This window comes from Anopheles bellator, chromosome 2, assembly GCF_943735745.2.
Source record: "Anopheles bellator chromosome 2, idAnoBellAS_SP24_06.2, whole genome shotgun sequence".
In the NCBI taxonomy this organism is placed as follows: domain Eukaryota; kingdom Metazoa; phylum Arthropoda; class Insecta; order Diptera; family Culicidae; genus Anopheles; species Anopheles bellator.
This window is the reverse complement of record NC_071286.1, coordinates 73,866,822-73,879,011: the sequence shown is the minus strand read 5'-3', so window position 1 is coordinate 73,879,011 and position 12,190 is coordinate 73,866,822. Positions and strand designations below refer to the sequence as shown.

Below are 12,190 nucleotides of genomic sequence, written 5' to 3'. Positions count from 1 at the left end.
CGCAAAACCGTCGCTCAGGTGCGCGACGTACACGCGGTGGGATGGCAAATACACAGCCCAACGGCTGTTGACCGACCGCACGCGATCAATCGCAAGATGCCGCGATCGCCACGCAAAGGTTAGCTCCGAATATCTTTTCGGTGACACACGATAATTTGTTGTCCCTTTTTCGGTGGAATCGAGCGGCCACTGTTTGCACCATCGCCATGTTGACTGAGGTCGCGAGGTCACGGAATTCACGGTGACCATTGTTTGCCCACCGTGTCACCGAAATCGTTAGCGGGATCGCAATGTTTGATCGCCAAACACGCACCAAACCATTCACCAAACTAAGCCCCCCTGGCCAGCTCGTTACCGGTACACGGCGAACCGGTTCTCGTTTCGTTCACTCCCCCGGCAGGATTTTTCCCCAAAAAACCACATAAAAATCGGCAACCGCAAGAAAAGTAACCCGCACGGAAAGACACAACAAACGGCCAGCAGCCACGAAAAAAAAAGCAAAACTGGAACGGAACGACCGTTTCGACGACTAAAAATTTGACGATCGACGTAAAACCGTTTTAATTAACCAGCACGATCCGATCCGACGATGGGGACGATCGCGGGGCCGCGGGCCGATGTGGGAGGGAAGGCCGCTTTGCATGCTCCAAAAAATAATTACCTCATCGATCAATCAGCGCCCCATTTTATGGTTGCTTGTCTTCCGTGCGGACGGCCCGCGCGGGTTGTTTATGTTTTGTGGTGGGTTCGAGTTCGGCGCAACAGTCTGGCCTGGTCCCCGGTCCCAATCAGCGTGGCGTTGATATCGGTTTTGGATCGTACAGAGCAAAAAAATCGCCGAAAGCAAGTTGTTGCACTTTTTCCGTCGAATTTTCATCGTTTTCGATCACTCGGAATGCGAAATAGAATCAAGCCGATGGGACACTTCTCCGATGGTTCTGCGTCTGCAACTTAATGGTCTTTAATGGCTGCGGCTCCGTTACGGAATTTGTTGAAAAGACCCAGCTGAAAGCCCAGCCCCATCAAGAGTGAGCCCCATGACGAAATGAGTTTGTTTGGAACCAGCATAGCTGCATCGACGCCAGGACGCCAGGACGTACGCCACAGCAATGCAACTGGCCAGTCGCTGGGAAGCGAAAGAAGCAAACAATCGTGCCCAGCCCTCGCGGAGCCGATTTAATAACTTCATAATCAATAAATTGTAATCTACGTAAAAGGTAATAACGATAACAATAAAATTAATCTCGCTACGTACGGCGATCGTCGCAACGCAAACCCGGCGCAGCGAATGTGCTTTCACCCGCCGGCCAGCCCCGCGGGAGAACACACAACATTCACCATCAGCATCATCATCATCACGGACATCATCAGGTTCCGGGCTCCGGGGCCCGGTCCCTCCCGGTTAATCGTCCCGATCGCTGATGACTAACGCGCTCATGGGTGGCTGCTCCAGTACAGAGCCGGTCGATTATCGATCGACCGACCGAGCTCCCGACATCCCGGGCTACCCGGGGATATTAAGTTGTTTGGGTTCCGATTCGTTCCACCAGCCCCTCGCACAATCGATGGAACCAATCGATCCCGAACCCGAAGCGGCCCCGAAGCGCCATACGCCTACGTGGGGCGTTCCGCTTCAACCCGTTGCGTGTGTTAATTTGTCACGGCCCCCCGCACTTACCTTGGCAAGCATCCGGTCGTTCCGGCGACAGCCCGAAGTACCCTTCCTCGCAGCGATCGCACCGGAGTCCGGTGGTGCCCGGATTGCACTCACACTGGCCGCTGATCGGGCTGCACACGCTGGGGCTGGCCGATCCGTTGACGTGGCAGGCACAGGCCGGACACTCGAGCTCCAGGTTTCCGTAGCCCACCTGCGGCACGATCGCACAAGTAAGTAACGCGGCGCCGTCAAGGACTCTGGGACTCGCGTCATACTCACGTCACACTCGTCGCACCGGCGGCCACCGTAGCGCGGCTTGCAGATGCACTGGCCGGTGGTCACGTCGCACACGTTCTCGAGGGCGCCCACCGCCGAGCAGCTGCACGGCTCGCACCCGTCATCCGGTACGCCCCAGTAGCCGGTCTTGCACCGCTCGCACCGCCAACCCTCGGTGAAGCCCCTGCGGAAAGGCCGGAGAGATTAGCATACTAGTTCGTGCCTGTGCCCAGATCTAAAAGTCGAAGGTGAGATTGTGTAAACAGAAGGTTCTATTTGTCCATTTGATCCTACCAATTAGGCGTTTTTGGCCACACTCGAAAAAAAAATGCTACATGCTGAAGAAATCGCCTACAGAATCGCATCAAATGCTTGTCGAAGCTATCGGTGATCATGCTCTTGGAAGATCGCAGTGCTTTGAGTGGTTTTAAAAATTCAAACATGGCGATTTTGACTTAATAAGCAACGAGCGTCGGATGGCTGCAAAAAAGTATAAGGACGCTGGAACTACAAGAACTTTTTGATGAAAATGACACGAAACCGTTACAACTCGCGGATCAGCTAAATGTGTTCCAATACGCCATATTTCTATGTTTGAAGGCCCTGGGAAAGATTCAGAAGATTGGAAAACAAACTGAACGAAATTCTGCAGGCCAGGTACAAGGCCAGAAATTTATTTCTCCATCAGATCATGATTGAGGATCGAAAGTATGTTCATTGTGAGAATCCAAAAAAGAGAAAAAATCAAGGGTCAGTCCGGGAAAAATCACCATCAAACTTCGACTGCAAAATCAGATCGATTCGGCAAAAAGACAAAGCTGTGTGTCTGATGGGACCAGAAAGGTGTGGTGTATTATAGGCTCCTAACACCTGGCGAAACCGTTAACACCGATCGCTACCGACAACAAATGATCAATTTGCACCATGCATTGATGGAAAAACGACCATAGTGGGCCAGAAGACACGGTAAAGACAATGCGTCTGGACATAAAGCAAAACTAGTTCAGGATACAATCAAAGCCCTTGGCTGGGAGTGGCCACGCCACTCGCTGTATTCACTAGCCTTGGCCGATTCCTATTATGTTTTATTTTCATCGATGGGACACGCATTGGCTGAGCAGCTCCTCGATTCCTACGAGGAAGTCGAAATTGGATGACTAATTGGTTTGCTTCGAAAGACCTACAATTCTTTCGACGTGAAATCCACAAATAAGTATTGAGATGGGATAAGTGTATAGCTAACGATGGCACATACTTTGTCATAATACCTTTGTCCATTTCACATAGGACTTCTATGAAAAAAGGTTCATTTTCGACTTTCAGACCTGATGCAACCTCACCCTCACCGCTCACACACTCGATACTCACATACACTCGATGCATTCGCCGGTCCGCGGATTGCAAGGACCTCCGTGGCAGGGACAAGGACGACACTGCCCCCCAATCTCCGTCGGCTCCCCGTAGTAACCATCGTCGCAGCTGAAACGAACAGCACAACGGTCTCTTAGCTCAGATCTTCCGTCAGATCGCCCGTTTGCCCTGGAACCGTAACTTACAGTTCACAATGGTCGCCCGTGTACCCGTCCGGACACTGCGTACACACGTACTCCCCCCGCCCATGCTCGCCTCCCTTCGCCTGGCAGTGAGGGGAAAAGTTGTTGCCGGCCACCGGCAGCGGACAGGCACAGGGCTGGCAGTCATCCGCCCGTCCGACAGTCGCATTGCCGTAGAACCCGGCCAAACAGCGCTCACAGTTGGTGCCGACGGTATGATGAAGGCAGGCGGCACACGCACCCGTCTCAAGGTCACAGGTGGCCGCATGCCCGTGACACATCGAACACGGAATACACCGACCGACCCGTTCGTGCGTCACACTCGTCTCGTAGATCCGCACGTACCCAAAGTCACACTCTTCGCACGACGCGCCCCGATACCCGTCGGGACACTCGCACCGTTCGACGAGACTCTCGCCCGCGCTTCCTTCGGCCGGGGTCCCTGACCCGTCCGTGAAAAGCTGCGCATCCTCGAGGACACTCTCGACCTGATCGGTGTGGTAGGTACCCCGCAGCAGGATCGCTTCGACGTCGGCCAGCACCGCCATGTACTGCGTCCGGGTGACCGGATCCCCGTGGTACTCGGTGCGCCGCAAGCGCGTAATGATGTCCTGTACCGTGCGTGGCACGTGGTACCAGTTCTGCTCCTGCAGCGGCACCTCGATAGTTACCGAACCCCCCGATACCTCATCGTAGCTGGCCTCTCCGTACGCGATCTTCATCCCATTCCGACCGACCAGCACCAGGGTGGGGCCAACCGTCGGCTTTCCGCTCGTATCACCGCGCACCGTTATCCACTGCATTCGGAAGCTAAGGTGGGACCCGTAACTCCCCAACCGATTGCCGAGGTAGCCCGGGGGTGCCCGCCAGTACACCGCTTCCGTATCCGGCATCTCGAACATCCCGAACACCAGCGAACCGGTGTCGTTGTCGCGCGTCGGTACAACCCGCTCGCCCATCGCCAGATTCGTCACCGTCCAGCCGTCCAGCGTCGAGTAGGCGGTCTGGCCGTCGGTGCTCTGGCCCCCCGCACTGCACCGTACCCCCACCAACCCGGAACAGTAACACTTGAGGCACCCGTCGGCGTTGGTCGCCCGGAGCGCGAAGAATCCTTCGGCGCACCGATCGCAACGCGCTCCGATCACGTGCGCCTTGCAGCTACACTCCTCGCCACACTCACGGCCCGGCCGGGTACCACGTGGATCGCACATACACCGGACACACTGCTCCCCGGCGTGTCCCGGGGCACACTCAGTACAGCGGGGCCCCGTGAAGCCCTCCCGGCAGGTGCACTGGCCACCGATGGCCCGACACTCACCGGTCGCTCCCGGAGCATCGCACTCACACGCCCGACACGGTTGCTCGTGGTCCGCCGGAACCGGCTCGGGCCGGAAGTACCCCGGGAGGCAGCGCTCGCAGTTGATGCCGGTCGTGAACGCGGTACAGTTCAGGCACACGCCTCCACCGCTCATCTTGCCCCGGATGCTCTGGCTCAGGTGCTGCTCGTCCACCAGCTTGTCGTAGTAGCAGGACGTGGCGTGGCCATGGCACTAAAACCAGGAGGAGAATTTCATTTCAGAATGCCTCGAATGAAGCCTTCCTGCGACTTACCTCACACTTTTCGCACTTGTTGGCGCTCACCGGAGTCCCGACGCGGTACGGACGCTGGTTGTAAAGCGGACAGCACCGATCACAGTGCGGGCCGCACGTGTTGTGGACACACTCGCACTGCGGTTGCTGCTGCTGCTGCTGCTGCTGCTGGTTGTCGAGGTTGTTGTCGCTCGCCTTGCACTTCCCGGCATGTCCGGAGCAAAAGCACCGCCCGCCGATACGCAGCGAACGGATGCTGTAAAAGCTGCGCTTCGGTTGCAGCACTGAGCCGAGACTCGAACCGCTGCCGTCCGGCTGCTGCTGCTGCACCGCGGATTGCATACGCAGCAGGCGTATTCGAACGTAGCGGGCGATCGTAAAGTTCTGCAGCTCGATCGAGCTCGTCTTTTCGCTTGGCCGTCCACTAATGAGTGATAGGTTGATTTCACCATTTTCCAGTGGCTCCGGGGAGGAAAACTGGGTCGCACAGATCACCTCCACGTCGCTCTTGAAGATGTAGTTGCTGGTGTAGGCTGGCAACCCGAACCGTTCGCGGCACTCACCGTCGCTACCGGCAAAGTACTGCCACGGTTCGTACGTCCGGCCGTCCGTTGACTTCTCCAGCACCCAGGTGGCCGGCACGGGCGAGATGGCGGCTCGCATGGTAAAGAACACTATCTGGTAGAGCTGCAAGAAAGGGGCACCAGACCGGTGAAAGGTTAGAATTCGGCCGAGGGATTAGTGGTGCGCAGGCGCTTCGTGGCGCCATTTGAATGGGCAGCCAAACCGAGGGGAATCCTGGAATCTAGGTTTGCGCCGTGCCGAACACGACACAATGCAGCGACATGGCGAAGGCATTTTAATTCGTTGCTGCCTCACCGGCCGGAATGTGCGGTCGTGTTTCGGGGTTGTACCGGCCGCAAGGAATTTCTCCCGCCTGATCGATCGGGCAAAATTTCTACCCAACCGGGCGGCTCACAGCGGGCCGCCGTGAGTTTGATTTGGCGGCAAACGATGCAAAAGTCGAATTTCGTCATGGGCGCATATTTTGCAATGGTAATCGCCCCGTATTGCGCCCCTGATCGATGGCTACCGATGGACCCGGTCTTAATTGGCCCACAAATAACACCCACGACAGTTTTCCAACTTTGGAAAAGGCTGGTAAAACCACGAACAGGTCGTCGGTCTGTCGAGCGGTACCATGTTTGGGAACCGGAACGGAACAACTGAACTCGGCTCGGCTGATCATTATTATTGAGCGGGCACCACAACTGAAGGGCTGGCTCGTGCAAACTCAAAACGGGGACCCACGAGTTCCGTAGCATCATCCCGCGGCGGAACCGTCCGAGGGCACGATTCTGGCCTAGAAATGGATGGCCACCGTACACCGAATGCACCTATATCCTGCCGGTGGCCGATGCCGGAGGCCCACGATGCTCGGTCTATTTTAAAAATAATTAGTTCAATCATAACCCGGCCACGGACCCGGTCAGGTCGGTGCAGTCGGATGCCTACGTGGAGGGGGGCAACCCTTTATGCGACAATATTCCCTCGGGCCGAAAGACCGATGGTCACCGCTTTTTTGTCCTCTCCCTTTCTTTCCATCATAAAACTCCCCCCGGGCAACCCGAAAGTCCGATAGCGGCCCGGTGGACAGTATCGGGATCTGGAGCCCGCGCAACCCGAAGGGATTGGTTTGCGGGCCACCCGGCACAAACACACAAGGCTGACGTACGAAAGTCGTGACATTCTCGGAGCAAACAATTATTTGCTAGACCATTTATGGTCACAATTTAAAGGAGAAAAGTTCACGTACGAATAATGTGACTCCCGGGAACGGCGGCGACGGCTGGTCGAGCGTGAGGCGTGCGGCCGGTACGGTCGCGTTTCCAGACATGCCCATTTATGTGTTCTGTGAGCTTGTGCGACGAATCAATGTCCAGTTCAGTCAACCAGCCCGTCCGGCCCGGTGTCGTTCTCATCATCCGCCGCCCAGACAGTGGCCGGTGGAGATTCCCAGCACGGCACGCGGACAGCATCCCGACAGCGCAGGATCGCGAATCGTCGCCCGTCAAGAATTATGTGTAAAACAACATGGCGGAAGAAGGTTCGGTTCCCCGCTGTTGGAGCATTCCAACCTTCAGCGACTGCGGCACGTCCTGTGGCTCACCAAGTTTAAGACTTTTATTGCATTCCGATTGGCGAACCGCGCGCATGCCATTCGTCGTGGATCGAAACGAAGCTAACAAACAGTTTCCTGGTCGATCTCTAACGAAAAGCGAAAAAAAATGGCAAGAATCAGAACATTTTCCAATTTAACAAGATAATAAACGGTAACATCTCGCCGATCGATCGATCATTTTTAAATTAAACAATTTTATCCGATCCGGGTTCCACGAAGCGCCGATACAATCGTATCCGAGTTTTCGGACCGCGTTTTGGCACAAGCGTGTTTGCACAGCAGCACTTACTTTCGATCTCAAACCGCTGGCGAACGACGGTCGGGTTCCATCGATCGAAAGACTTCAATCAACGGGGCGGCGACGAACCCGCGATAATCTTAACGAGCTCAGCGATGCCACCGGGGAGCGCATCCACCGTTCACCGTATGAAGATGTCTGCCGCGTCTGTTTTCCTTTCCCGCGCTTACGCCCGAAGAGTACCTCTCAAACATTCCCTTCCTGCCTTCCTGCGCAGTCTCGACAATGGTTTCAATCGAGGAAGTGGGTCACACTGCCATGCTGGTGAACAATTGAAACCCCCACGGAATGACAGAAGCCTAGCCCGCTCGGGGCCGGGGAGGATACCACAGTACCTGGAACCATCAGGCCTAAGCACGGCGGACCGGCGTTCCAGCGCCGGGCGTTATTAGCTCTCAAATGGGCATGAAAGCGGTCGGCAAGAGTTCTCCGAAAAAACGTTCCTATTCATCAAATGTTAATCTTTCAACAAACGATACTCTAAACACCATTCAAGTCCCGGACTCGGACGATGACAACGACAACGGTGCGCGCATTCCCAATCGACCCGATGGCCGGCGCACAGGGTGAGCTTTCAAACGTATGGGTCCACCGTTTCCAAAACATCCTCCAAACGCAATTGCCGCACCGCCTTTTATGGACATTTTAATAAAAAGTGCAAACAAAAGTGGCCCGCCGCGCGCACCAACAACAGTTAGGCCCGGCAAACAGTGTTCTACCGGCGCGCTTTTACTACTCCGACGAGCATCCTTTTGTGAACCAAATCTCCGAAAAGCATACACCGCAGAGCGGTTCGTTCGTTGCGAGATTCTTTCGTTCAACAATTTTACTAACCACCAAAATCAACAAACTCCTTGACCGACGATTCAGGCGCATACCGAGCGCATTGGTCATCGAACTCCGCCACTTTAGGGCTGGAAGTTTGCAAACAAGCTCCGAGACACATGTTCGATCACAAATCACGTCACACTGCGATGTGCAATTATTGGCCTAAATGTTTTCAGACCTCCAGCGGATCTAAGGTTGGCGCCAAACAACGGAAGCAACCAGATCATCGCCCGAACAAACGCCCGGATAATTATGGCCATTATGCTGCGATTCAATAATCACACTTCCCACCCGGAACGAAGATCGATCGTCACCGACCGCACGGAAGGGCCTCAGCAGCCAATCGATGCCTGGCGCACCAAGCACCAGGATTTTCATCGCCCGCCCTAACGAGGCCCATTTCTATAGCGATAATCCTGTGGCCCGCGAGCCCCGCCCCGGGCGCATCGCAATGGCAGCAGACGCGGAACATAAATATCATCTCCTCAAACGCAACCGTGCGTTTGAAGAAAAATATTAATAACCATAATAATAGCCGGCCGCTTGCCTGGCCGGGTGATCCGGGAGGTCTCGGTGAATGGCGTTGATCCACTATGTAAATAAATACGCCGGTGAAAATGAACTACGCTCCGGGCCATCCGTCTTTTCTCCTACACTTTGTACTCGCTTTTTTCTTCTTTTTCTGCCAGCACGCACCACACGAAGAAACGAAAGGTCCATTTCCCGTGCGTCGAACGGTTTGATTTAATTCAATTGCGATACGATTTCTGCTCCCGCGCTGCATCGTGATCGTACGGCATCGCGGCATCGCTTCTTGCGCTCGCTGCAACGATCGATTGCCGACGGCAGCAGACGCCGTCAAGTGGCGCTCACTAATGAGCCGGTTTTGCGTACTCGACAACCGATGATTAGCGATAAGCTGCGAATTATTTCAACACGTTTTATCGGTAAAACATTCGTTTTTATCGCCATTCCGGCGTTCACCGTTTTACCTTCTCGGCTGGCGTTCGGTCCCCGGTCCGGTCCTCGGCACGGCTCCGGGCCGGGCCGGATTAGATATTGAGATGTTGGGACCATAAAAACCGGTGTCGGACATTATTTATGCCACTTTAGGTGTTCCGTTCGCGCGAAGTCGTTTGAAATTAGACATCGTTTTCTGCGACTCCGGGCCAGGCGGTCCCGAGCCGGGCTTAATGTGATTACGTATTAATGGTCTTCCGAACGATGCACCATTCGAAAGGTTACGGCACGTACATCGTGCGGCATTATTGCGTTTAGCAACAAATTAGGCGTAATTGCGTCCGTAATATGGTGAGCAGTCAATCGATTGCCGACGTTGATTTGATCTCACCTTGCAGAGAAGCTTCCGTTTTAAGTGCGATCCTTAACTATAACTAAAGCTTAGCTTGCGATTTCATCGTGCACTTGCGCTACTGCCTGCGCTTTAAACGCTTTATTAACACAAATTCGAAAGATCGATCACTTGATCTTCCGGCCCAGCACAAGCCTGGTAACTGTGAAACGAAAAGCTGTGTGGGAAAGGACAACGAGCTTCGCTGCAGCATGAAAGATCACCGATCCGCCGGCGCTGCCAACCTGTGCGATCCGATCCGATCAGATGTGTCACTGCGATAAGATGAAAAATGTTTACACGATCCCTGTCGATTGCATTCCGGATCCCGGCCCCGGGCGTGAGTGGGGCAAATGTGATAATAAATTAATGACAAAATTTAAAATTGAAAAAAAGGCAACACCAGATGGGCGACGGCAACTCAGGACTCAGCCCCGTCGGAACCGATGTCGAGAAAGTACATAACGGCCAGGCGGATCTTTTTGTCCGTATGACATTATTCACCCGCTCGTCGAAGTCGGATACCTCCCAGGATTGTCGTGATTAATGTAACTGCCCCGCGGGCTCCCTCGGGGACATTCGGGGCTTCCCGTGGATCGCGAAGCTTCTGGTTGCACGCTGCCGTGGCGCAAATGGGCCGCGTTCTGTCTTTCCCGAGCCTCGATCTTTACCGAGATAACCGCACGCGGTTCGGTTCGCGATCGTGCTGAGAAGTGAACAAGCTCGAGCTCGTTAGGGAGCATGAGAAACGCGGGCCCAATCACTCCCCGTGCCCCGTGTGATCGCAATCGATGACCTGGAGGATACCGTAGCATCTGTTCAATTATGACGAACAACCGAACCGTATTCGATCGGGGCACTTTTTGACAAATCAATTACGACTCTCTGGCGCACCGTGATGCTGATTTTGAGAGATGGCGGACTCGCATTACGGCAACTCAAAGGCCCCCACCGGGGGCATCGGTCATTAATTGGGACGCTCGATTTCATGATCGTCCTCCATTTACCATACAGAGCCGTGTGACTGCCGCTTGTTTCGAGGCCACTGCGGCTTAATAACTTAATTTGGCTCCGGGACGGCAACCAACCCACAATCATGGCTCATAAAATACGATTAGTTAAGTGCCCATCCCGTGGTTTGCGTGGACGACTTGTTTGATTTCGGCTGACGGAAGATTTGCCGGCGGGTGCCTGGGCCCCGTGCTGGCGGACGTATCGTAAATTTGTGAAATGCATGCCGGTCGCAGCTTCAACTTCATGTTTTCTCCCACATGGCCCCGACGGGAACCGGTGTGCCGGTCCGGATGCAGCAAATTTTGTCGTTTTGGGCTTCGGACCACGAGAACCACGGAGCCAGCACGATCGGATTCGGAATGAGTTAATAAATTCTGAGTGCATAAGCAGCGGATCAAGTGGAGAGACTTATTCGGGGCATCCTTTTTAGAAAGTAATGACGTCGGTCGGGTCTGGGGCTTTGAATTACCGTATTTTTCCGTGTATAACGCGCACCCATATTTAAGAGAAAAAATTTGAAAAAAAAGTTTTTTATTATACATTTTTCAGATATGTGATATCCAACAAATATCAAAAGATAACAATGTATTATTCTAAATGTTGTTTAAATATTCTAAAGTAGACTAAAGATAAAATGCGTATACATTGCAAAAGACATACTAGTATTTTATGTTTCGTAATAATCTTCAAACCCAGATTCACTGCTGTCTGACAAATTGATATTCTCTAATTGCTCTTCAATGTACTCCTCATTGTCACTCTCTGAAGAGTTCTCATAAATTGCGATATCTTCAGATCCATCCATAACATTGCTGATGCCACATTTTGTAAATGATTTCACAACAACTTCTGTTTTAACTCCCTGCCATGACTTAATGATGATATTGTATGGATAATTATATTCCTAACAAATGTTTCAATTCATAATTTATTCAATAATACCATAAAATATGTACCTAAAAGGGCACATTTGTATATTTAGAGGAGACAAAATTTTTACTACCCTTGTATGACGCGCACCCAGATTTTGGAGCTAAAAAAATTGGGAAAAAGGTGCGCGTTATAAAAGGAAAAATACGGTAATTCATGCGCTTCGACCTACGGTAATATACGGTAATTCTGCCCTAACAACAATCACAAAACATATCCATTTTAATGAAAGTATTGTCCGTCGTTAGCTTTGGAAGCGATCCAATCAGAGATGCATTAGAAATATCCAGATCTCCAGTGTTGTCCACAAATAATTTCATTGGGTTACAAAAGCTCATAGTACACCAATCCTTTCATATCCCACCATATGCACAGCATAACCTTTATGCAATGGACCTGGTTCACCCAGGCCTTTTTGCGTTTAGGATTCGTGTATCAAATCCCCTTTCCATCATTCAATGCATAGTTAAGTTTGGGCAACTTTTATTTGTCTTTATTCGTCCACTGCTAC

The 12,190-nt window shown here is 52.9% G+C and overlaps 1 protein-coding gene across 1 annotated transcript in view; it reads right to left on the bottom strand.

Annotated features, from left to right (window-relative positions):
- LOC131208033 (laminin subunit alpha-1) overlaps positions 1–12,190 on the bottom strand; it is a 72,003-nt gene that overhangs the window by 40,346 nt on the left and 19,467 nt on the right. The window contains exons 4-8 of the mRNA XM_058200675.1: positions 5,098–5,763; positions 3,490–5,036; positions 3,302–3,412; positions 1,937–2,117; positions 1,679–1,868 (exon numbers count right to left, since the gene is read on the bottom strand). Of these exons, the coding sequence (XP_058056658.1) occupies positions 1,679–1,868; positions 1,937–2,117; positions 3,302–3,412; positions 3,490–5,036; positions 5,098–5,763 (2,695 nt within the window). The remainder of the gene's footprint in view (positions 1–1,678; positions 1,869–1,936; positions 2,118–3,301; positions 3,413–3,489; positions 5,037–5,097; positions 5,764–12,190) is intronic.